At 43.3% G+C, this 23,978-nt stretch overlaps 1 protein-coding gene across 1 annotated transcript in view; it reads left to right on the top strand.

Moving 5' to 3' along the window:
• LOC106589926 (choline O-acetyltransferase) overlaps positions 1-22,650 on the top strand; it is a 28,968-nt gene extending 6,318 nt beyond the window's left edge. Inside the window, exons 4-15 of the mRNA XM_014180375.3 lie at positions 3,068-3,186; positions 8,261-8,314; positions 8,688-8,865; positions 10,234-10,411; positions 10,649-10,818; positions 11,006-11,106; positions 11,562-11,690; positions 11,906-12,028; positions 12,255-12,396; positions 20,935-20,997; positions 21,144-21,281; positions 21,577-22,650. Coding sequence (XP_014035850.1) covers positions 3,068-3,186; positions 8,261-8,314; positions 8,688-8,865; positions 10,234-10,411; positions 10,649-10,818; positions 11,006-11,106; positions 11,562-11,690; positions 11,906-12,028; positions 12,255-12,396; positions 20,935-20,997; positions 21,144-21,281; positions 21,577-21,876 — 1,695 coding nt within the window. The 3' untranslated portion in view covers positions 21,877-22,650. The remainder of the gene's footprint in view (positions 1-3,067; positions 3,187-8,260; positions 8,315-8,687; positions 8,866-10,233; positions 10,412-10,648; positions 10,819-11,005; positions 11,107-11,561; positions 11,691-11,905; positions 12,029-12,254; positions 12,397-20,934; positions 20,998-21,143; positions 21,282-21,576) is intronic.
• The last annotated feature ends 1,328 nt before the right edge of the window (positions 22,651-23,978 follow it).

Genomic DNA, 23,978 nt, shown 5'->3' with positions numbered 1-23,978 from the left:
AAGTCCTGCAGCCAGAGAATCCTGGATGTACCTCTCCGTAGCCTCTTGCTCTGGACGAGAGAGGTTAATCAACCGGCTACTGGGGAGAGGAGCTCCAGGCTGGAGGTCAATGGCGCAGTTGGTACGGCCGATGAGGCGGCAGCGACAGGGCGTGGTGCTTGCTGAACACAGGAGCTGGATCATGACTCGGGAGGAACTGATGACAGGTCCGGAGGTTCTGGAATGAACTGGGGCACAGACAAGGCAGGGGGAAGGGCAGAATATAAACAATTAGAGTGACAAAATGAACTCCAAGTGGTTACCTTTCCGGCGGTCCAGTAAATCTGTGGGTTGTGTAGCTTTAACCATGGATGGCCAAGAACCAGGGGAGAGTAAGGACAGTCGATTATGTGGAAACTGATCTTTTCCTGGTGATTTCCAGAGAGACGCAGGATGACAGGGACGGTTCTCACAGACACAGGCGAGGAGCTGTCCATTGAGAGCATTGGCATCGAGGGGTGAATCGAGTGGGACAGTGTCCAGGCCCAACTGGGTAACGAAACCTCGGTCCAGGAAGCTCTCGAATCGATAAGAGTAGACAGGAAAAGCCTGGCTCCACCACACAAGGTTGCCTTCAAGCAGGGGTCTGGGGGAAGATGGGCAGGCGATTTGTCTTAACAGTATATCCCCCACTACTGCCGAGCCCCCTCTTTTGCTGGACGCAGGGAACAAGTGGAGACCAAGTGACCAACCTGGCCACAGTATAGGCAGCTCCTAGTGCCGATTCGTCGTTGCTTCTCCTCTGGAGAGAGACGGGCCGGCCCGAGCTGCATGGATTAAGGATCTGGACGAGCCTGAGGATGGGATGCAGTCAGAGAAGGAGGACAAGGCACTGAAGCAGATGTTAAGGACATGCAACCCAACCTACCCTCTCCCTCTGACACTCACGTGTCGTTGTCGTTGTGGTTGTGGATAGCGAGAGAGATGAGTTCATCAAGTCCATCAGGCTCATCTGTGGACACCAACTCGCCCATGAGGGTCTCAGTGAGCGCGTTCCGGAATGCTCCCTGAAGGGCCTCTTCATTCCAGCGGCGAGGGTGCGGAATTCACATGCCATCTCAGCAACACCATGGGTGCCTTGACGGAGGGACAGGAGTCATTTAACGGTATCCTTACCGCAGACCGAGTGGTCGAAGACTTTCTTCATCTCCTCCGTGAATCTGGAGTAGGAGAAGCAGATAGGGGACTGTCTCTCCCACACCACCGTGTCCCAGGAAAGCTCTGCTCCACAGAGGCAGCGAATCTTGGCCCGTTCGCTAGCATAAGAGTAGGGCTGTTGCTAAAATACTAGTGAACATTGTACCAAAAAGGCTCTGCAAGCTCCGAGGTTGCCATCGTAACGCTCGGGAGTCAGAACAAACGGCTCTCGGAGCGGAGGAGAAGGACTTGGAACTGGTTGTGAGCCCTGGGCGAAGGGTCGGCCCTGTAGGTCAGACAGGCTCTGTGAAAACTCCTTCATGTGCTCCGGAAGGGCCTTCAGGGCTTGGTCATGTTGCTCGAACAGGGCGCCTTGGCCGACGAGGGTTTGGTGGAGACTAGCAGAGTCTGCTGGGTTAATCTCTTTGGTCAGATCGTACTTTTATGCAGAGTGGAACCGTAGACTGACTGAACAGAGATTACAATCTAGTAGTATGGAAATGGCAGGACTGAGTATTTGTAAAGGTCTTGATTATGGAACTGGTTGCAGCTGGTAGGGAGAGAGTACTGGGGGAGTGACGGCAGGTCAAGGAGACACATGATGAGCAGCAGAAGGCGCTGCAGGAGCAGATGTGACATCAACATAACTTAAGGGTGATACATTGTAGACCACTAGTAGAAGTGAACATTAAAGTTGTGATACAGTACATCAGGATAATGGAACAATGTGTCGATAACAGAAAGCTAAACAATCTCCTTTTATAGCCCATTGGAGACCTGTCCATACAGACTGTCCTTTTATAGCCCATTGGAGACCTGTCTATACAGACTGTCCTTTTATAGCCCATTGGAGACCTGTCCATACAGACTGTCCTTTTATAACCCATTGGAGACCTGTCCATACAGACTGTCCTTTTATAACCCATTGGAGACCTGTCCATACAGACTGTCCTTTTATAGCCCATTGGAGACCTGTCCATACAGACTGTCCTTTTATAACCCATTGGAGACCTGTCCATACAGACTGTCCTTTTATAGCCCATTGGAGACCTGTCCATACAGACTGTCCTTTTATAACCCATTGGAGACCTGTCCATACAGACTGTCCTTTTATAACCCATTGGAGACCTGTCCATACAGACTGTCCTTTTATAGCCCATTGGAGACCTGTCCATACAGACTGTCCTTTTATAACCCATTGGAGACCTGTCCATACAGACTGTCCTTTTATAACCCATTGGAGACCTGTCCATACAGACTGTCCTTTTATAACCCATTGGAGACCTGTCCATACAGACTGTCCTTTTATAGCCCATTGGAGACCTGTCCATACAGACTGTAGAGTCTCCACACTGTGATCAAAAACACAATCAACACCATAAACGGCCCAATAGACTTGGACCATCAATAACAGCTGGCATTGGAAGGAGGAAAGAACTGAAGCTAACAAAAAGGTGGGGAAATAACTAAAACTGTGGCCATAGATCAATCAGACATGCCACTTGGTGTCTGCAAGGCCCATCCATCACCAGCCACTCAATGATCAGTCAGTCCTGAATTAAAGCAGTGAACTGATATCTATCAAACTCCACATTGCTCCACATTGTGATAATCAGTGTCAACACGGTATACTCTCTCTCTCTCTCTCTCTCTCTCTCTTTTCTCTCTCTCTGTCTCTCTCTCTCTCTTTTCTCTCTCTCTCTCTCTCTCTCTCTCTCTGTCTCTCTCTCTCTCTCTCCATCTCTCTCTCTCTCTCTCTCTCTCTCTCCGTCTCTCTCTCTCTCTCTCTCTCTCTCTCTCTCTCTCTCTCTCTCTCTCTTCTCTCTCTCTCTGTCTCTGTCTCTCTCTCTGTCTCTCTCCCTCTCTCTCTCTCTCTCTCTTCCTCTCTCAGGTGTATGGCTACTGGCTTGACGATATGTATTTGAATCAGAGATTGGCCCTACCAGTCAACTCCAATCCTGCCATGGTCTTCCCAAAACAAGACTTTAGAGATCACAAAGACTCACTCAGGTATGTACAGTACACTTGGTGGTCCAAAGTAGACTTCATAAAATACATTTAATAAAATACACTTCATAAAATACACTTCATAAAATACACTTCATAAAATACATTTCATAAAATACACTTCATAAAATACACATCATAAAATACACATCATAAAATACACATCATAAAATACATTTCATTAAAATACATTCAATAAAATACACATCATAAAATACATTTCATACAATACATTTAAGAAAATACACTTCATAAAATACACTTCATAAACTTTATAAAATACATTTCACAAAATAATCTTCATAAAGAACATTTAGTAAAATACACTTCATATAATACACTTCATAAAGTACACTTGGTGTCCAAAATACACTTCATAAAATACATTTAATAAAATACACTTCATAAAATACATTGCATAAAATACACTTCATAAAATACATTGCATAAAATACACTTCATAAAATACACTTCATGAATTACACATCATAAAATAAATGTCATAATCATAACAAAGTCCTTCCTGAATGTGAAATACCCAGTAATGAGGGTGCTTCCTTCAGTGAGGAGGATGATACAGTCATTTTCTAGATCAGATTAGAGCTGGTTGAATGACCACGCATTGAATTTCATTTGACAAGAAGGAGTAATGTACATAGTAATCTCTGCACCCAAAAGCAAAACAGCTATTCAATGACCAGAGACTATGTACATGAACTAGGTGACTCTGTACCGGTACCCCCTGTATATAGTCTCCACATTGACTCTGTACCGGTACCCCCTGTATATAGCCTCCACATTGACTCTGTACCGTAACACCCTGTATATAGCCTCCACATTGACTCTGTACCAGTACCCACTGTATATAGCCTCTACATTGACTCTGTACCGTAACACCCTGTATATAGCCTCCACATTGACTCTGTACCGGTACCCCCTGTATATAGTCTCCACATTGACTCTGTACCGGTACCCCCTGTATATATCCTCCACATTGACTCTGTACCGGTACCCCCTGTATGTAGTCTCCACATTGACTCGGTACCGGTACCCCCTGTATATAGCCTCCACATTGACTCTGTACCGGTACCCCCTGTATATAGCCTCCACATTGACTCTGTACCGGTACCCCCTGTATATAGCCTCCACATTGACTCTGTACCGGTACCCCCTGTATATAGCCTCCACATTGACTCTGTACCGGTACCCCCTGAATATAGTCTCCACATTGACTCTGTTCCGGTACCCCCTGTATATAGCCTCCACATTGACTCTGTACCGTAACACCCTGTATATAGCCTCCACATTGACTCTGTACCGGTACCCCCTGAATATAGTCTCCACATTGACTCTGTACCGTAACACCCTGTATATAGTCTCCACATTGACTCTGTACCGGTACCCACTGTATATAGCCTCCACATTGACTCTGTACCGTAACATCCTGTATATTGCCTCCACATTGACTCTGTACCGTATCACCCTGTATATAGCCTCCACATTGACTCTGTACCGGTACCCCCTGAATATAGCCTCCACATTGACTCTGTACCGTAACACCCTGTATATAGCCTCCACATTGACTCTGTACCAGTACCCACTGTATATAGCCTCTACATTGACTCTGTACCGTAACACCCTGTATATAGCCTCCACATTGACTCTGTACCGGTACCCCTGTATATAGCCTCCACATTGACTCTGTACCGGTACCCCCCTGTATATAGCCTCCACGTTGACTCTGTACCGGTACCCCCTGTATATAGCCTCCACTATGACTCTGTACCGGTACCCCCTGTATATAACCTCCACATTGACTCTGTACCGTAACACCCTGTATATAGCCTCCACATTGACTCTGTACCGTAACACCCTGTATATAGCCTCCACATTGACTCTGTACCGTAACACCCTGTATATAGCCTCCACGTTGACTCTGTACCGTAACACCCTGTATATAGCCTCACTTGTTATTTTACTGCTGCTGTTTAATTATTTGTTACTTTTATTTTCTATTTTCTATTTTTTACTCATCTATTTTTTAACTCAAAACTTATTTTAATAGTTTTTCTTAACTTCTTAAAGCATTGTTGGTTAAGGGCTTGTAAGTAAGCATTTCACTGTAAGGTCTACACTTGTTGTATTCGGCGCATGTGACAAATACCATTTGATTTGATTTGATAATTTGAACTAGGTACTCACGAGAGCAGGTTGTCGCCTCCACAGACCAGTCACTTAATTCCTTCATTTGTATTTTCTCATCCTGAATCCCTCCACAACTAGAAACTGTCAAACTATATAATGGTAAATATAAGGTAAATACAACATACAGAGTACAATATTGTATTATACTGCCACATACAATGGTGCTGGTGCAATGAAATACATAGCTGCTATGCTTTCTACCCTGTACTGTAAAACCACACTTGGTGAGAGATTTACAACAGTGTTTTCAGCAGGCATAAACCAAACCAGATCTCCGTCAGATTTACAGGCTGCAGTACATGGAGAGAGAGGATAGCCATCCTGACTCATCTCTTCTCTATATCGCTGCCTCTCTTATTAAATGAGATGTGGTCTGCCAGACTGCCAGACAATGCAACACACACACACGCACGCACGCTCGCATGCGCACTCACACACACACACACACACACACACACACACACACACACACACACACACACACACACACACACACACACACACACACACACACACACACACACACACACACACACACACACACACACACACACACACACACACACACACACACACACACACACGTCCATCAGGATCCAGACTGTACACTGTAACTCACCGTGAGGTTTTGTCAGCTCATGGGTGAGGTAAGTGAATTCTTTCAGGACCTTCAGAACAGCCTCCTAATAGACCGACAGATTCTAATTAGATTGGTAGTGACAGATCCAAGCAGTCCGCTGAGACTGGTAGACTGACTAGTTGTCTGTCCTCCTCCTCTCTATCCTCAGCCTCCATATACAGGGGTGGTGTACATGTGTGTGTGTGTTTGGGGGGGGGGGGGGGGGGGGGGGTATTAGTGTGTGTGTGTGTGTGTGTGTTTTGGGGGGGTATTAGTGTGTGTGTGTGTGTGTGTGTGTGTCTGTGTGTGTGTGTGTGTGTGTGTGTGTGTGTGTGTGTGTGTGTGTGGCCCACTCTGTATATTGATCGGGGGTTTGAACACAAAAACACTAAAATAGAAAACACCAGGGCTGACGTGACGAGTTGTTTTCCTCCCTTCTAGAGACACACACACCACCCACTATCCACACACACACACACACACACACACACACACACACACACACACACACACACACACACACACACACACACACACACACACACACACACACACACCACACACACACACACACACACACACACACACACACACACACCCCCCCGACAGACATGTACATGCACACACACACAGCGCTGCTCTGTAATCTATCAGAAATGTGATTATAGCTCTCCATTGAGAGATGGGGGAGGGGGTTGTGGTGTGTTTGGTGTATCATGAGTAGATACAGATGGACCAATATTATTTTTACTGTAACAGCCTGTAACTGCTTGTAACAGCCTGTAACTGCCCGTAACTGCCTGTAACAGCTTGTAACAGCTTGTAACTGCCCGTAACTGCCTGTAGCAGCTTGTAACAGCCTATAACTGCCTGTAACTGCCTGTAACAGCCTATAACAGCCTGTAGCAGCTTGTAACAGCCTATAACTGCCTGTAACTGCCTGTAACTGCCTGTAACAGCCTGTAGCAGCCTGTAACTGCCTGTAACTGCCTGTAACTGCCTGTAACTGCCTGTAACAGCCTGTAACTGCCTGTAACTGCCTGTAACAGCCTATAACTGCCTGTAGCAGCCTGTAACAGCCTGTAACAGCCTGTAACTGCCTGTAACTGCCTGTAACAGCCTGTAACAGCCTGTAACTGCCTGTAACTGCCTGTAACTGCCTGTAGCAGCCTGTAGCAGCCTGTAACTGCCTGTAACTGCCTGTAACTGCCTGTAACAGCCTGTAACTGCCTGTAACTGCCTGTAACAGCCTGTAACTGCCTGTAACTGCCTGTAACAGCCTGTAACTGCCTGTAACAGCCTGTAACAGCCTGTAACTGCCTGTAACTGCCTGTAACAGCCTGTAACAGCCTGTAACAGCCTGTAACAGCCTGTAACTGCCTGTAACAGCCTGTAACAGCCTGTAACTGCCTGTAACTGCCTGTAACAGCCTGTAACAGCCTGTAACAGCCTGTAACAGCCTGTAACTGCCTGTAACTGCCTGTAACTGCCTGCAACAGCCTGTTACTGCCTGTAACAGCCTGTAACAGCCTGTAACTGCCTGTAACTGCCTGTAACTGCCTGTAGCAGCCTGTAGCAGCCTGTAACTGCCTGTAACTGCCTGTAACAGCCTGTAACTGCCTGTAACTGCCTGTTACTGCCTGTAACAGCCTGTAACTTCCTGTAACTGCCTGTAACTGCCTGTAGCAGCCTGTAGCAGCCTGTAGCAGCCTGTAACTGCCTGTAACTGCCTGTAACTGCCCGTAACTGCCCGTAACTGCCCGTAACTGCCCGTAGCAGCCTGTAGCAGCCTGTAACTGCCTGTAACTGCCTGTAACTGCCTGTAGCAGCCTGTAACTGCCTGTAACTGCCTGTAGCAGCCTGTAGCAGCCTATATCTGCCTGTAACAGCCTGTAACTGCCTGTAACTGCCTGTAGCAGCCTGTAACTGCCTGTAACTGCCTGTAATTGCCTGTAACAGCCTGTAGCAGCCTGTAACTGCCTGTAGCGGCCTGTAGTGGCCTGTAACAGCCTGTAACAGCCTGTAACTGCCTGTAAATAAAATATCCATATGCAGAACAATTATGTAGTTACAATTCAGTAACACACATAAGGCAACGTGTATGAAGAAGACTATCCTTGTATAATACTCTCTGTTGAATAATGGATACCAGCAATGAAATGACTGGACTGTTGCATATACAGTATGTCTAGGTCCCTTCTAAATGATGTTCTCTCTGTGTTGAATCAGTCTCTCTGTTCTCCATCTTCTCAGATTCGCTGCTCACCTCATCACAGGAGTTCTGGAGTATAAGGAACGAATTGACACGTGAGTTCTGTGTGTCCAGCTTATAACGTTCCTCTCCTCTCCTCTCCTCTCCTCTCCTCTCCTCTCCTCTCCTCTCCTCTCCTCTCCTCTCCTCTCCTCTCCTCTCCTCTCCTCTCCTCTCCTCTCCTCTCCTCTCCTCTCCTCTCCTCTCCTCTCCTCTCTCTCTCCTCTCCTCTCCTCTCCTCTCCTCTCCTCTCCTCTTCCATCAGAGTATTGAAGAAGAATAATATAAAGATTGTAAAATATTAAAGTCAAAATAAACAGAATATATAATATATAAGACTGGATAAAGTGCCCCTGTAGAACAGCTGAGGTTGTCCCAAGGTGATGTGAGTCTGTGTCTGTGTGTCTCTGGGGCCCTGCTTCCTGACAGGCGGGAGTTGCCAGTGGACTTTTCTCGGGGCCAGCTGGCAGGGACCCCTCTGTGTATGAAGCAATACTACCGTCTCTTCAACACATACCGTCTGCCCGGCCTCAAGAGGGACACCCTCATCATCCACGAGACTGGGTCCACGGAGCAGGAGCACATCATCGTTGCATGCAAGAACCAGGTCAGAGAGAGACTAAGGTTCCTTATCAAACTGCACCCTATTCCTAGCCCTATAGGCCCTGGTCAAAAGTAGTGCACTATTTAGAAATAGGATTGGATTTTTTTTATTTTTATGTATTGCTCCCAAAGGGAAATTTGTCGTAGACATTGAAAAAAGGTGATGGTATTTCCGCGTGGAATATCACAGATTAAAACATACATCTGATTAAAATGTATTTCTAAGGAAGCAACAATGACAAAAAAAGACGATAAGATACTTGTGCTTTATCATAAGAGCTCAAAATAGATTACTGGCATTACAAAATCTATAAAGCCTTTTCTCCAAGGAGCAATTCAATGTATCACTCAGTCAGACACGTTGGGTCAATAGGCTGTTAAAAAACTAAAACCTACCAATGCAAACACATCAGTCATTAGACCCCAATAGGCTGCTGACTAATGAAGGCAAAGTAAGAGACGCAGAGGTTAACGATGTACCACCGCCCGCTTGAACCTGTGTGTCCCAAATGCCACCCTATTCCCTATGTAGTGCACTACTTTTAACAAGAGCCCTGGTCAAATGTAGTGCACTACATAGGGAATAGGATGTCCTTTGGCGCACAACTTGAAAAACACGAATCCTACGCCACGATCAATTGTCCTTGTGACTCAAGGAGGCTCTCAGACAAATTCAATCAGCAGTAATTTAGTTAGTGGTCTGTTTCTCCACATGGATGGCTCCTTAATATGTGTCCCTGATTGATAGTTCCTGGAACCATCTCTAGGTACGAAGGAGTCTCCCCTCCTCCCGTCTACCCTTTTAGCCTTTGTGAGATATTTCGTAACCCGTTCGTGTGACGGGAAGTGAGATTCATTGTAAAAGATAACTCCAGACTGGGACACAGTGTTAACCGTCAACTGGTTGTTTGTTTATGATTCCGTACATTGTCTGTTGTTTATGTCAACGTTTCAACCGTTTTCTGTCTATTGACCTTTGAACTTTACCACATATGACACGGCCTTGGGGAGGATCATCAGGAAGTGGAAGTTATCTACAACACTGACTCCTGGGAATCCTAAACCTCAACAGAGACTAAACACACCAACAAATAAAGTTATACTTCAACACCAATATCTCTTGTCTTGTCAATGTGGACACACAATGTTTTGGAATGTCACTAGCTGTTGTATTTGAGATGACCACATGCCTTGTCAATGTGGACAATGTTTGTATCTGTACAGTACAGTAGTGATAACTGAGATCACTGTAAGTGTAATTGCATCCATAGAGATACAATGTATTATATTTATTTCTGTGATTTATTTTTATTTTTTAAATGGCACCCTATTCCCTAATTTTTATTAAATGTTTTTCTTGTCCTCTTCTCAGTTCTTTGTGTTGGATCTAGTGGTAAAGGAGAAAAAACTGAAAGAAATGGACATCTTAACCCAGCTGGAGAAGATAGTGAAGATGGCGGAGAACTCAGAGGAGAGACAGCCTCCGTTTGGTCTGCTGACATCTGACGGAAGAACAGAATGGGCCCAGGCTAGAGACGTACTCATTAAAGGTCTCACTTCAACCGTCTTATTGTCTACATTAATATCATAACTATAATAATAAGACTAATATCAAATAATAATTGAATCATAGTAATAATTTGAAATAAACCATGGGAAGACTATGAAAATAGACCATGGCAAGACTATGAAAACAAATATATTTGCATAAACTGACCTAGTCTGTCTGTCTGCCTGTCTGCCTGTCTGTCTGCATGCCTGTCCGCCTCCCTCCCTCCCTCCCCTAGATTCAGTTAACAGAGAGTCGTTGGCTGTGATCCAGAAGTGTCTGTGTGTGGTGTGTCTAGACGGCCCCAGTGGAATGGAGGTTGGGGACACCAGTCGAGCACTGCTGATGCTCCATGGAGGAGGCCATGAGAAGATGGGGGCGAACCGCTGGTATGACAAGCCAATGCAGGTAGGACGATGCCAACCCTGGACCCTTATACATCAAGTGTCTCGGTGTAAGAGCGCTGATCTAGGATCAGTTTAGCATTTTAGATAATAAACAATAAGATGATTTGGACAAAGCGGAGGGTGCTGATCCTAGATCAGCACAATACAGGTCCTGAGCCCATGGAATGGAATAGAAATGTTTGTTTCAGTTTGTTGTAGGGGAGGATGGAGTCTGCGGAACGGTGTGCGAGCATTCACCCTTCGAGGGAATAGTTCTGGTGGCGTGTACTGAATACTTGATGAAATTCATGTAAGTAAACTAGCCAAACTAATTTACATGTATGTGTCCATATGGGCAGTGTTAAATCTGATTAGGTGGAGTTGACGACTGGTGTCCCCCAAGGTTCTATTCTAGGTCCTGGTGTCCCCCAAGGTTCTATTCAAGGTCCTGTGCTTTTAACTCTGAAAGTTCATATTTACTCACCAAACACGCAAAGTACTTTATTACAATATAGTTAACGGCCAGTTTATTGCATTAAATCTTAAATCAGATATTTAACATTTTACGCATGAGACACATGAAGTAGTTAATGATTTGCAGTGTAGTTCACATTCACAGCTAATATATTATTAGAGGTCAGTAATAAAACAGCTAATATATTATTAGAGGTCAGTAATAAAGCAATATGATGTTGATGAATAATAAATGATATTGATAATAAAACACTAATCTAAGGAAGTCAAGTGATCGTGCTCTCTCCACAGGACAGGAAGTCCCTCCAAGATGGGGAGGGCCACCAGCGTGTCGGAGCTTCCTACTCCTCGCAGACTGCTCTGGAAGACCACGCCCCACATCCAGGGCCTCCTGAAGGCCTCTGCTGAGAGACTGCAGAGGCAAGACACACACACATGTGCATGCATGATTGCACACACACACACACGCTCGGAAACACACACAAACTGTTTTTAAATTATTATTTTTTACCGTTTTAATTAAAGACAATCACAGTAAGTTAGTTAAATTGTTACCCAGAAATGATTTGACACGGAGATAAAAAAAACAGAGGCATTAGGAACTTTGACATATATTCATATTTCCTTCTCCTCAGGTTGGTTAGAGATCTTGACATGGATGTACACAAGTTTGAGGTCTATGGAAAAGAATTCATCAAGAAACAGAAGATGAGTCCAGATGCGTACATACAGGTCGCTCTACAACTGGCATTTTACAGGTGTAGTACACCTTTAAGAACGTTATCTAAAAGGACATATGGTTGGTTGTTTAATATTGTTTCAGAACACTTTTCATTTTATTACATTCTTTACTACTTATTGACAGTCATTTTAATATAACAAAAAACCTAAGAAAGAAACTATTTTCCGTTGTTCACACATAAAGTGATTTATGCCTCCATTGATATACAGTAACGATATTTATTTTGCTTTGTGATTTCTCAGATGCAATGGACGGCTGGTGTCCACTTATGAGAGTGCTTCTATCCGTCGTTTCCACGAGGGCCGGGTGGACAACATCCGCTCTGCGACCCCCGAGGCTCTGGCCTTCGTGAAGGCCATGACGGACGAGAAGACATCTCTCTCTGTGAGTCATTGTTCTTACTTAGCTCCCCATTATGGGCTTCTCCCATAATGCTGTTCATCATGTCCTCTTCTCCCATAATGCTGTTCATCATGTCCTCTTCTCCCATAATGCTGTTCATCATGTCTTCTCCCATAATGCTGTTCATCATGTCCTCTTCTCCCATAATGCTGTTCATCATGTCCTCTTCTCCCATAATGCTGTTCATCATGTCCTCTTCTCCCATAATGCTGTTCATCGCGTCTTCTCCCATAATGCTGTTCATCATGTCCTCTTCTCCCATAATGCTGTTCATCACGTCCACTTCTCCCATAATGCTGTTCATCACGTCCTCTTCTCCCATAATGCTGTTCATCGCGTCCTCTTCTCCCATAATGCTGTTCATCATGTCTTCTCCCATAATGCTGTTCATCACGTCCTCTTCTCCCATAATGCTGTTCATCATGTCCTCTTTTCCCATAATGCTGTTCATCATGTCCTCTTTTCCCATAATGCTGTTCATGTCCTCTTCTCCCATAATGCTGTTCATCATGTCCTCTTCTCCCATAATGCTGTTCATCATGTCCTCTTTTCCCATAATGCAGTTCATCATGTCCTCTTCTCCCATAATGCTGTTCATCATGTCTTCTCCCATAATGCTGTTCATCATGTCCTCTTCTCCCATAATGCTGTTCATCATGTCTTCTCCCATAATGCTGTTCATCATGATCCCTCTTCTCCCATAATGCTGTTCATCATGTCCTCTTCTCCCATAATGCTGTTCATCATGTCCTCTTCTCCCATAATGCTGTTCATCGCGTCTTCTCCCATAATGCTGTTCATCATGTCCTCTTCTCCCATAATGCTGTTCATCACGTCCTCTTCTCCCATAATGCTGTTCATCACGTCCTCTTCTCCCATAATGCTGTTCATCGCGTCCTCTTCTCCCATAATGCTGTTCATCATGTCCTTCTCCCATAATGCTGTTCATCACGTCCTCTTCTCCCATAATGCTGTTCATCATGTCCTCTTTTCCCATAATGCTGTTCATCATGTCCTCTTCTCCCATAATGCTGTTAATCATGTCTTCTCCCATAATGCTGTTCATCATGTCCTCTTCTCCCATAATGCTGTTCATCATGTCTTCTCCCATAATGCTGTTCATCATGTCCTCTTCTCCCATAATGCTGTTCATCATGTCCTCTTTTCCCATAATGCTGTTCATCATGTCCTCTTCTCCCATAATGCTGTTCATCATGTCCTCTTCTCCCATAATGCTGTTCATCATGTCCTCTTCTCCCATAATGCTGTTCATCATGTCTTCTCCCATAATGCTGTTCATCATGTCTTCTCCCATAATGCTGTTCATCACGTCCTCTTCTTCCATAATGCTGTTCATCACGTCCTCTTCTCCCATAATGCTGTTCATCATGTCTTCTCCCATAATGCTGTTCATCATGTCTTCTCCCATAATGCTGTTCATCATGTCCTCTTCTCCCATAATGCTGTTCATCATGTCCTCTTCTCCCATAATGCTGTTCATCATGTCTTCTCCCATAATGCTGTTCATCATGTCTTCTCCCATAATGCTGTTCATGTCCTCTTCTCCAATAATGCTGTTCATCATGTCCTCTTCTCCCATAATGCTGTTCATCACGTCCTCTTCTCCCATAATGCTGTTCATCATGTCCTCTTCTCCCATAATGCTGTTCATCATGTCCTCTTCTCCCATAATGCTGTTCATTGCGTCTTCTCCCATAATGCTGTTCATCATGTCTTCTCCCATAATGCTGTTCATCATGTCCTCTTCTCCCATAATGCTGTTCATCATGTCTTCTCCCATAATGCTGTTCATGTCCTCTTCTCCCATAATGCTGTTCATCACGTCCTCTTCTCCCATAATGCTGTTCATCATGTCCTCTTCTCCCATAATGCTGTTCATCATGTCCTCTTCTCCCATAATGCTGTTCATCATGTCTTCTCCCATAATGCTGTTCATCATGTCTTCTCCCATAATGCTGTTCATCATGTCTTCTCCCATAATGCTGTTCATCATGTCTTCTCCCATAATGCTGTTCATCATGTCCTCTTCTCCCATAATGCTGTTCATCATGTCCTCTTCTCCCATAATGCTGTTCATCACGTCCTCTTCTCCCATAATGCTGTTCATCATGTCCTCTTCTCCCATAATGCTGTTCATCACGTCCTCTTCTCCCATAATGCTGTTCATCATGTCTTCTCCCATAATGCTGTTCATCATGTCTTCTCCAATAATGCTGTTCATCATGTCCTCTTCTCCCATAATGCTGTTCATCACGTCTTCTCCCATAATGCTGTTCATCATGTCCTCTTCTCCCATAATGCTGTTCATCATGTCCTCTTCTCCCATAATGCTGTTCATCATGTCTTCTCCCATAATGCTGTTCATCATGTCTTCTCCCATAATGCTGTTCATCATGTCTTCTCCCATAATGCTGTTCATCATGTCTTCTCCCATAATGCTGTTCATCATGTCTTCTCCCATAATGCTGTTCATCATGTCCTCTTCTCCCATAATGCTGTTCATCACGTCCTCTTCTCCCATAATGCTGTTCATCACGTCCTCTTCTCCCATAATGCTGTTCATCATGTCCTCTTCTCCCATAATGCTGTTCATCACGTCCTCTTCTCCCATAATGCTGTTCATCATGTCTTCTCCCATAATGCTGTTCCTCATGTCTTCTCCAATAATGCTGTTCATCATGTCCTCTTCTCCCATAATGCTGTTCATCATGTCTTCTCCCATAATGCTGTTCATCATGTCCTCTTCTCCCATAATGCTGTTCATTGCGTCTTCTCCCATAATGCTGTTCATCATGTCTTCTCCAATAATGCTGTTCATCACGTCCTCTTCTCCCATAATGCTGTTCATCATGTCCTCTTCTCCCATAATGCTATTCATCACGTCCTCTTCTCCCATAATGCTGTTCATCGTGTCTTCTCCCATAATGCTGTTCATCATGTCTTCTCCCATAATGCTGTTCATCATGTCTTCTCCCATAATGCTGTTCATCATGTCTTCTCCCATAATGCTGTTCATCATGTCCTCTTCTCCCATAATGCTGTTCATCATGTCTTCTCCCATAATGCTGTTCATCGTGTCTTCTCCCATAATGCTGTTCATCATGTCTTCTCCCATAATGCTGTTCATCATGTCTTCTCTCATAATGCTGTTCATCATGTCTTCTCCAATAATGCTGTTCATCACGTCCTCTCCTCCCATAATGCTGTTCATCATGTCCTCTTCTCCCATAATGCTATTCATCACGTCCTCTTCTCCCATAATGCTGTTCATCGTGTCTTCTCCCATAATGCTGTTCATCGTGTCTTCTCCCATAATGCTGTTCATCATGTCCTCTTCTCCCATAATGCTGTTCATCACGTCCTCTTCTCCCATAATGCTGTTCATCATGTCTTCTCCCATAATGCTGTTCATCATGTCTTCTCCAATAATGCTGTTCATCATGTCCTCTTCTCCCATAATGCTGTTCATCATGTCTTCTCCCATAATGCTGTTCATCATGTCCTCTTCTCCCATAATGCTGTTCATCATGTCTTCTCCCATAATGCTGTTCATCATGTCTTCTCCCATAATGCTGTTCATCATGTCTTCTCCCATAATGCTGTTCATCATGTCTTCTCCCATAATGCTGTTCATCATGTCCTCTTCTCCCATAATGCTGTTCATCATGTCCTCTTCTCCCATAATGCTGTTCATCACGTCCTCTTCTCCCATAATGCTGTTCATCATGTCCTCTTCTCCCATAATGCTGTTCATCACGTCCTCTTCTCCCATAATGCTGTTCATCATGTCTTCTCCCATAATGCTGTTCATCATGTCTTCTCCAATAATGCTGTTCATCATGTCCTCTTCTCCCATAATGCTGTTCATCATGTCTTCTCCCATAATGCTGTTCATCATGTCCTCTTCTCCCATAATGCTGTTCATTGCGTCTTCTCCCATAATGCTGTTCATCATGTCTTCTCCAATAATGCTGTTCATCACGTCCTCTTCTCCCATAATGCTGTTCATCATGTCCTCTTCTCCCATAATGCTATTCATCACGTCCTCTTCTCCCATAATGCTGTTCATCGTGTCTTCTCCCATAATGCTGTTCATCATGTCTTCTCCCATAATGCTGTTCATCATGTCTTCTCCCATAATGCTGTTCATCATGTCTTCTCTCATAATGCTGTTCATCATGTCTTCTCCAATAATGCTGTTCATCACGTCCTCTCCTCCCATAATGCTGTTCATCATGTCCTCTTCTCCCATAATGCTATTCATCACGTCCTCTTCTCCCATAATGCTGTTCATCGTGTCTTCTCCCATAATGCTGTTCATCGTGTCTTCTCCCATAATGCTGTTCATCATGTCCTCTTCTCCCATAATGCTGTTCATCATGTCTTCTCCCATAATGCTGTTCATCATGTCCTCTTCTCCCATAATGCTGTTCATCATGTCCTCTTCTCCCATAATGCTGTTCATCATGTCTTCTCCCATAATGCTGTTCATCAAGTCTTCTCCCATAATGCTGTTCATCGCATCCTCTTCTCCCATAATGCTGTTCATCATGTCTTCTCCCATAATGCTGTTCATCATGTCTTCTCCCATAATGCTGTTCATCATGTCCATTTAGGTTTTTTTTATATTGCTTTTGTGCAATTTTCACAAGTATGTGGTACATTTTCACAACTTTTAGTAGAAAACTCAAAACAGATCATTGAAAAGGCGGTTGTTTCAAAACTCTAAGCACATTTCCAATGAACTATATACAACACACAAAATCCTAGTCCCTTTTTCACCAAACTTAATCAGTGTTTCATCTAGAAAGACATATTTCACATTACAATACACGTTCATATAAAGTAAGTGCTTTTCACAATGCTCACATTACTTTTTGATACGATTCTCTTCTCTGTTGTTAATAAAAATACATTTTACTATCACTTAATCCGACTGCTCTTGATTGATGATCACTTAACCGTTTGGTAAAACCTAGAAGATGTAAAATGTAAAGTGATTTGTCTACTACAGATTTTGAGGAATACATGAAAATGTATGTCTGTAAAGTAGAAACATACAAAGTACTCAAATGTACTACTATAAAGATTACTATTAGGATTTTATTTCACATTAAATAAAAAAATGTAAAAATCTGATATTGACGAGATCAGAGATATACTGTATGTAACAAATCAAATCCAAGTTGGTCGCCAACACGGATTAGGAGATGTTACAGCAGCTGCAGCAAAATGCTTATGTTTCTAGATCCAACAGCGCAGTAATATCTATCAATACAATAGCAATACACACATAATCCAGAAAGTCAAAAACAATAATAAATATATCCCCTATACAGTAAACATGTATCCTAAAGGAAGATACTGTGGTATTTTTCTAATACCGTAATATATGCCATTTACGTAGCAGAGACACTTTTATCCGAAGTGTCAACAGTCCACACATTTTTGGTATGTGAATCCAGTGGGAATTGAACCCACAACTCTGGTGTTGCTAGTGCCATGCTCTTATGAACTGAGCCACGAACAGGACCACTACAATACACGATTACAATACAATACTGTAAAATACAATACACGATTACAATACAATACTGTAAAATTCAATACAATACTGTAAAATACAATACACGATTACAATACAATACTGTTAAATACAATACATAAGTACAATACAATACTGTAAAATACAATACACGATTACAATACAATACTGTAAAATACAATACATAAGTACAATACAATACACGATTACAATGCTGAAAAATACAATACACGATTACAATACAGATTGGAAGGTGTATGATTGTCATCCCCATGAGCGTACTACCTTCCTTCAGGCTTGGATTCGCCATGCCAAGAGGTTTTTCCCCCAGGTGCAGGAAACAATGAGGATATTTACATGCGATTTCTATGACAACCTATGGCTAAATGCTCAAGACAGGCTTGATGCAAACAAATTAGTACCTGCTTAAACATTTGATTACATTGTGAAAAGTGTCTTCAATGATCACACATGGGACAGAAATGACGTTCAGTCCATTTTAATGGGTAGTTCAAGTGTATAGACTGATGTGAAAACAGTGTATTGTACTGTAATTTACAGTACTGTAACATACTACATTTAAAAGGTCAATTTTTGAAACATGTTTCTTACATTTCCATTGGATTTAACTGGTTGATAAATGAGCTACATAGAGAAGATATGTATCTGTCATCAGCGTCGTAAGGATTGGACCAAGGTGCAGCGGGTAAAGTGCTCATACTTAATTTATTCGATGAAAACACTTAAACAAAATAAACAAACGATGAAACAGTCCCATAAGTTGCACAGACTATACAGGAAATAACCACCCACCCAAACACAAGTGAAACAAACCTCAACTAAATATGGCCTCCAATTAGAGACAACGAGAACCAGCTGCCTCTAATTGGAGGTCCTACCAAAAACCCAACATAGAAATAGAAAACTAGATTTAAACATAGAAATAGAAAACATAGAACCTAAACCAAAAACACCAAAACACACAAAACAAACACCCCCTGCCACGCCCTGACCAAACTACAATGACAAATAACCCCTTTTACTGGTCAGGACGGGACAGTATCATTGGGTATTAAAACCAACGTACTCATTGTATTTCACAGTAAACTTAGATTTTGGATCAATGGTTGTTTGTAGACATTTTTCACCACACAAAATGAATGCACAATGAAAGGGTTTGAATGTAAGACTGGCTGCGTTCAGAAAATTCACCACACCCCTTCAAGTTAGTGAATTTGACTATTTCAGCCACACCCGTTCCTGACAGGCGTATAAAAATCAAGCACACAGCCATGCAATCTCCATAGACAAACATTGACAGTTGAATGGCCCGTACTGAACAGCTCAGTGACTTTCAACGCAGCACCGTCATAGGATGCCACCTTTCCAACAAGTCAGTTCGTCAAATTTTTTCCATGCTAGAGCTGCCCTGGTCAACTGTAAGTGCTGTTATTGTGAAGTGAAAACGTCTAGGAGCAACAACGGGCCCAGCCTTGAAGTGGTAGGCCACACAAGCTCACCAACGCCGAGTGCTGAAGCGCACAGCGCTTAAATCGTCTATCCTCGGTTGCATCACTCACTACTGAGTTCCAAACTGCCTCTGGAAGCAACGTCAGCAGAACTGTTCGTCGGGAGCTTCATGAAATGGGTTTCAATGGCCCAGCAGCCGCACACAAGCATAAAATCACCATCCGCAATGCCAAGCCTCGGCTGGGATGGTGTAAAGCTCTCCCTCATTGGACTCTGGAGCAGTGGAAACTTGTTCTCTGGAGTGATGAATCACACCTCACCATCTGGCAGTCCGACAGACTGATACCTGCCCGAATTCAAAGTGCCAACTGTAAAGTTTGGTGTAGGAGGAATAATGGTCTGGGGCTGTTTTTCATGGTTTGGGCTAGGCCCTTTAGTTCCAGTGAAGGGAAATCTTAACGCTTCAGCATACAATGACATTCTAGATGATTCTGTGCTGCCAACTGTTTGGCCCTTTCCTGTTTCACCATGACAATGCCCCCGTGCACAAAGCGAGGCTCATACAGAAATGGTTTGTCGATATCAGTGTGGAAGAACTTGACAGGCCTGCACAAAGCCCTGATCTCAACTCCCCCGAACACTGTTGGGATAAATTGGAACACCGACTGCGAGCCAGGCCTAATCGCCCAACATCAGTGCCCAACCTCAGTAATGCTCTTGTGGCTGAATGGAAGCCCCGCAGCAATGTTCCAACATCTAGTGGAAAGTCTTCCCAGAAGAGTGGAGGCTGTTATAGCAGCAAAGGGGGGACCAACTCCATGTTAATGTCCATGGTTTTAGAATGAGATGTTCGATTTAGCAGTTGTCCACATACTTTTGGTCATGCAGTGCACTTGTGAAAACAGTACCAAAGCAATAAAATAAAAAACTGTAAGAGTTGAGTATCCTTCATTCCAGCCATAAACACGCAAGCACACACACACACACAAACATACACACGAGCAGAGCCGGCTCTAGCTTTTTGGGGGACCTAAGTGAGATTTGGTTGGGCCCCATCCACCCCACCACCACCAAGAGGGCACTTTTTTTTGGTGTCCACCAGCTTGACGGTGGAGAGAAAAATGTACATTTTAAAGTACATTTCCTACAAATCTACACATTTTGCCTTGTGTATTCTATTATTCGAACTCTCAACAGTTGATCACACACACACACACACACACACACACACACACACACACACACACACACACACACACACACACACACACACACACACACAGACACACACACACACACACAACAACAAAGCAGCTGATCTCTCTACAGATTTACAGCACTTGCAATCTATCATATGACTCATAACAGGTAATATATGTTACATTGTCTCTCTTTAGACAATGTTCAATGTGGGAGAATTATATTTAGCTTTTGAGACTAAATACAATTATTTATTATGCTTTTGTTTGTATTACATTTTACAGGACTCAGAAAAGATGAAACGATTGTGGGATGCGATTAATGCCCAGACAAATTCCACAATTGCAGTAAGTACGAGTGTTTGACTAAAACTGTTCACTGTATAAGTTTATTTGATAAATGTTCTATTCATGAGAATTCTCTAACTTAAGTAGATTTAAATATTATTAAAGTTCTAAGGGTTCTTGATGTTTAAAAAAAATATATTTGGCAGGCTATTACAGGGATGGGAATAGACAATCACCTTCTAGGACTCAGAGAGATCTCACAGGAGATCCATATGGAGGTGCCAGAGATCTTTACAGATCAAACCTATGTGGCCAGTAACCAGTTCATTCTCTCCACCAGTCAGGTATACCATCTAGTCGTCTCTTTGCTATGTGTCTATTGCTATTGTAGCCATTATAATAATAATAATAATATGTATCATTTAGCAGACGTTTTTTTTATCCAAAGTCATGCTGCATACATCTAATCTCAGTAATTGACAAGCAGATTCAACCAATTGTGTTATAACTGTTTATTACATAAATACAATATTTATGAAGTAATCATTAACGGTTTATAAACTACTTTTTAATCCCTTGTTAAAGTACACCTGTGTATATCTTAAGTAGGTGATGTATTAACTGGTATACCTTCCTCAGGTCCCCACCACAGTGGAAATGTTCTGTTGTTATGGTCCGGTGGTCCCTAACGGTTATGGGTGCTGCTACAACCCGCAGGCAGATCACCTCCTCTTCAGCGTGACCAGCTTCCACGGCAGCACCGAGACAAGCTCGGCCGTTTTTATCAAGGCTTTGGACCAGGGCCTCGTAGAGATGAGGGATCTGTGCAGGAAGAGAAATAAGCCTCAGAGCAACACTGCTGCTGCCTCGAAGGCGGTTGAGAAAAGCCAAGGAGCTGGCAGCAAGCCTCTGAGCACACCTCAGAAAACAGGGAAATAAGTCATACTGAGGTATCATTACGGTGTCCATATTAGGACAGCCTCAGTAGTTCCACTCAACTTCCCACAGATTACGGTGTCCATATTAGGACAGCCTCAGTAGTTCCACTCAACTTCTGACACGTGTCCAGGTATGTCGTGAAAGTAGTGTTAGCTAGTTGTCCTGTGTGTATATTTCGGTGTTTGTGCGATGAAGTTGATGTTTTTTACGACTTTATCTCTCGAGTCAATATGAACATCCTTAACTATGTAACAATGTACATACAACTAATAAGGAAGGAAAACATATAGATGTAGAAAATATAATGTAGACGCTCTCATTCACCATTGATACTCTGTGGGAGTCTAGATAGAGCATAGCTCACTGGTCTGGTAATAGGAAACTAAAGCCATGCCTGCTATTTCAGCGCTGTAGTGACGGACAGTTCCTCTTCACCCAGAGAATGAATGAACTTGACCCTAAATGATCTCGGCGTATGTAGTCTCAACGTACTGTTTATTCAGCTTTGTCGATACAACTCCTAAATATATATATATCGGAATATATCGTTATCAATATATTCACATTTATCGTGCAAACATTGATCACATTGTAACTAATGGGATTCAAGTCCGGACGACACCCTAACCCCTAGGGAAAGAGCAAACGTAGGAACTAGGTTTAAAGGTCATCACTATAATGATGCTGTTAAAGAGGGATATCTATCTATCTAGTAAAGGCTAAAGCAGGTCTCTCCAACCCTGTTCCTGGAGAGATACCCTCCTGTAGGTTTTAACTCCAATCCTGTTCCTGGAGAGATACCGTCCTGTAGGTTTTAACTCCAATCCTGTTCCTGGAGAGATACCTTCCTGTAGGTTTTAACTCCAACCCTGTTCCTGGAGAGATACCATCCTGTAGGTTTTAACTCCAACCCTGTTCCTGGAGAGCTACCGTCCTGTAGGTTTTAACTCCAACCCTGTTCCTGGAGAGATACCCTCCTGTAGGTTTTAACTCCAATCCTGTTCCTGGAGAGATACCTTCCTGTAGGTTTTAACTCCAATCCTGTTCCTGGAGAGATACCGTCCTGTAGGTTTTAACTCCAACCCTGTTCCTGGAGAGATACCCTCCTGTAGGTTTTAACTCCAACCCTGTTCCTGGAGAGATACCATCCTGTAGGTTTTAACTCCAACCCTGTTCCTGGAGAGATACCCTCCTGTAGGTTTTAACTCCAATCCTGTTCCTGGAGAGATACCGTCCTGTAGGTTTTAACTCCAACCCTAATCTAGTCACCTGATTCTAATAATTAGCTGGTTGATAAACTGAACCAGGTTAGTTACAACTGGGGTTGGAGTGAAAACCTACAAGGGGGTTCCTCTCCGGGAACAGGGTTGGAGAGCCCTGATGTAAACCTACAGGAGGGTATCTCTACAGTAACAGGTTTGGAGAGCCCTGATGTAAACCTACAGGAGGGTATCTCTACAGTAACAGGGTTGGAGTTAAAACCTACAAGGGGGTTCCTCTCCGGGAACAGGGTTGGAGAGCCCTGATGTAAACCTACAGGAGGGTACCTCTCCAGGAAAAGGGTTGGAGACCTCTGGTCTAAAGGATGACAGGCACTTTAATGTCGGTTTGCAAATTACGGCTGGCAATCTGTTCAGAGGTGCTAAGTACTCTCGGCCGGCAAACGCTACCGGTTTGTCCGTGCCTTTAAACTTGAGACGGATATGTTTACCGTACAGTATTTCTAGAGGTATTTCCACAGCTATAGCTAGTATAGATTCTGTGCAATATTCAGTACTGCTTCATACTGCTTCATACTGTGTCATACTGTCTCATACTGCTTCATACTGCTTCATACTGTCTCATACGGCTTCATACCGCTTCATACTGCTTCATACTGTCTTATACTGCTTCATACTGCTTCATACTGTCTCATACTGCTTCATACGGTTTCATACTGTTTAATACTGCTTCATACTGCTTCATACTGTCTTATACTGCTTCATACTGCTTCATACTGTCTTATACTGCTTCATACTGCTTCATACTGTCTCATACTGCTTCATACGGTTTCATACTGTTTAATACTGCTTCATACTGCTTCATACTGTCTTATACTGCTT

This window comes from Salmo salar, chromosome 28 (genome assembly GCF_965601325.2).
Source record: "Salmo salar chromosome 28, fSalSal1, whole genome shotgun sequence".
In the NCBI taxonomy this organism is placed as follows: Eukaryota; Metazoa; Chordata; class Actinopteri; order Salmoniformes; family Salmonidae; genus Salmo; species Salmo salar.
This window is presented reverse-complemented; position numbering and strand designations above follow the sequence as displayed.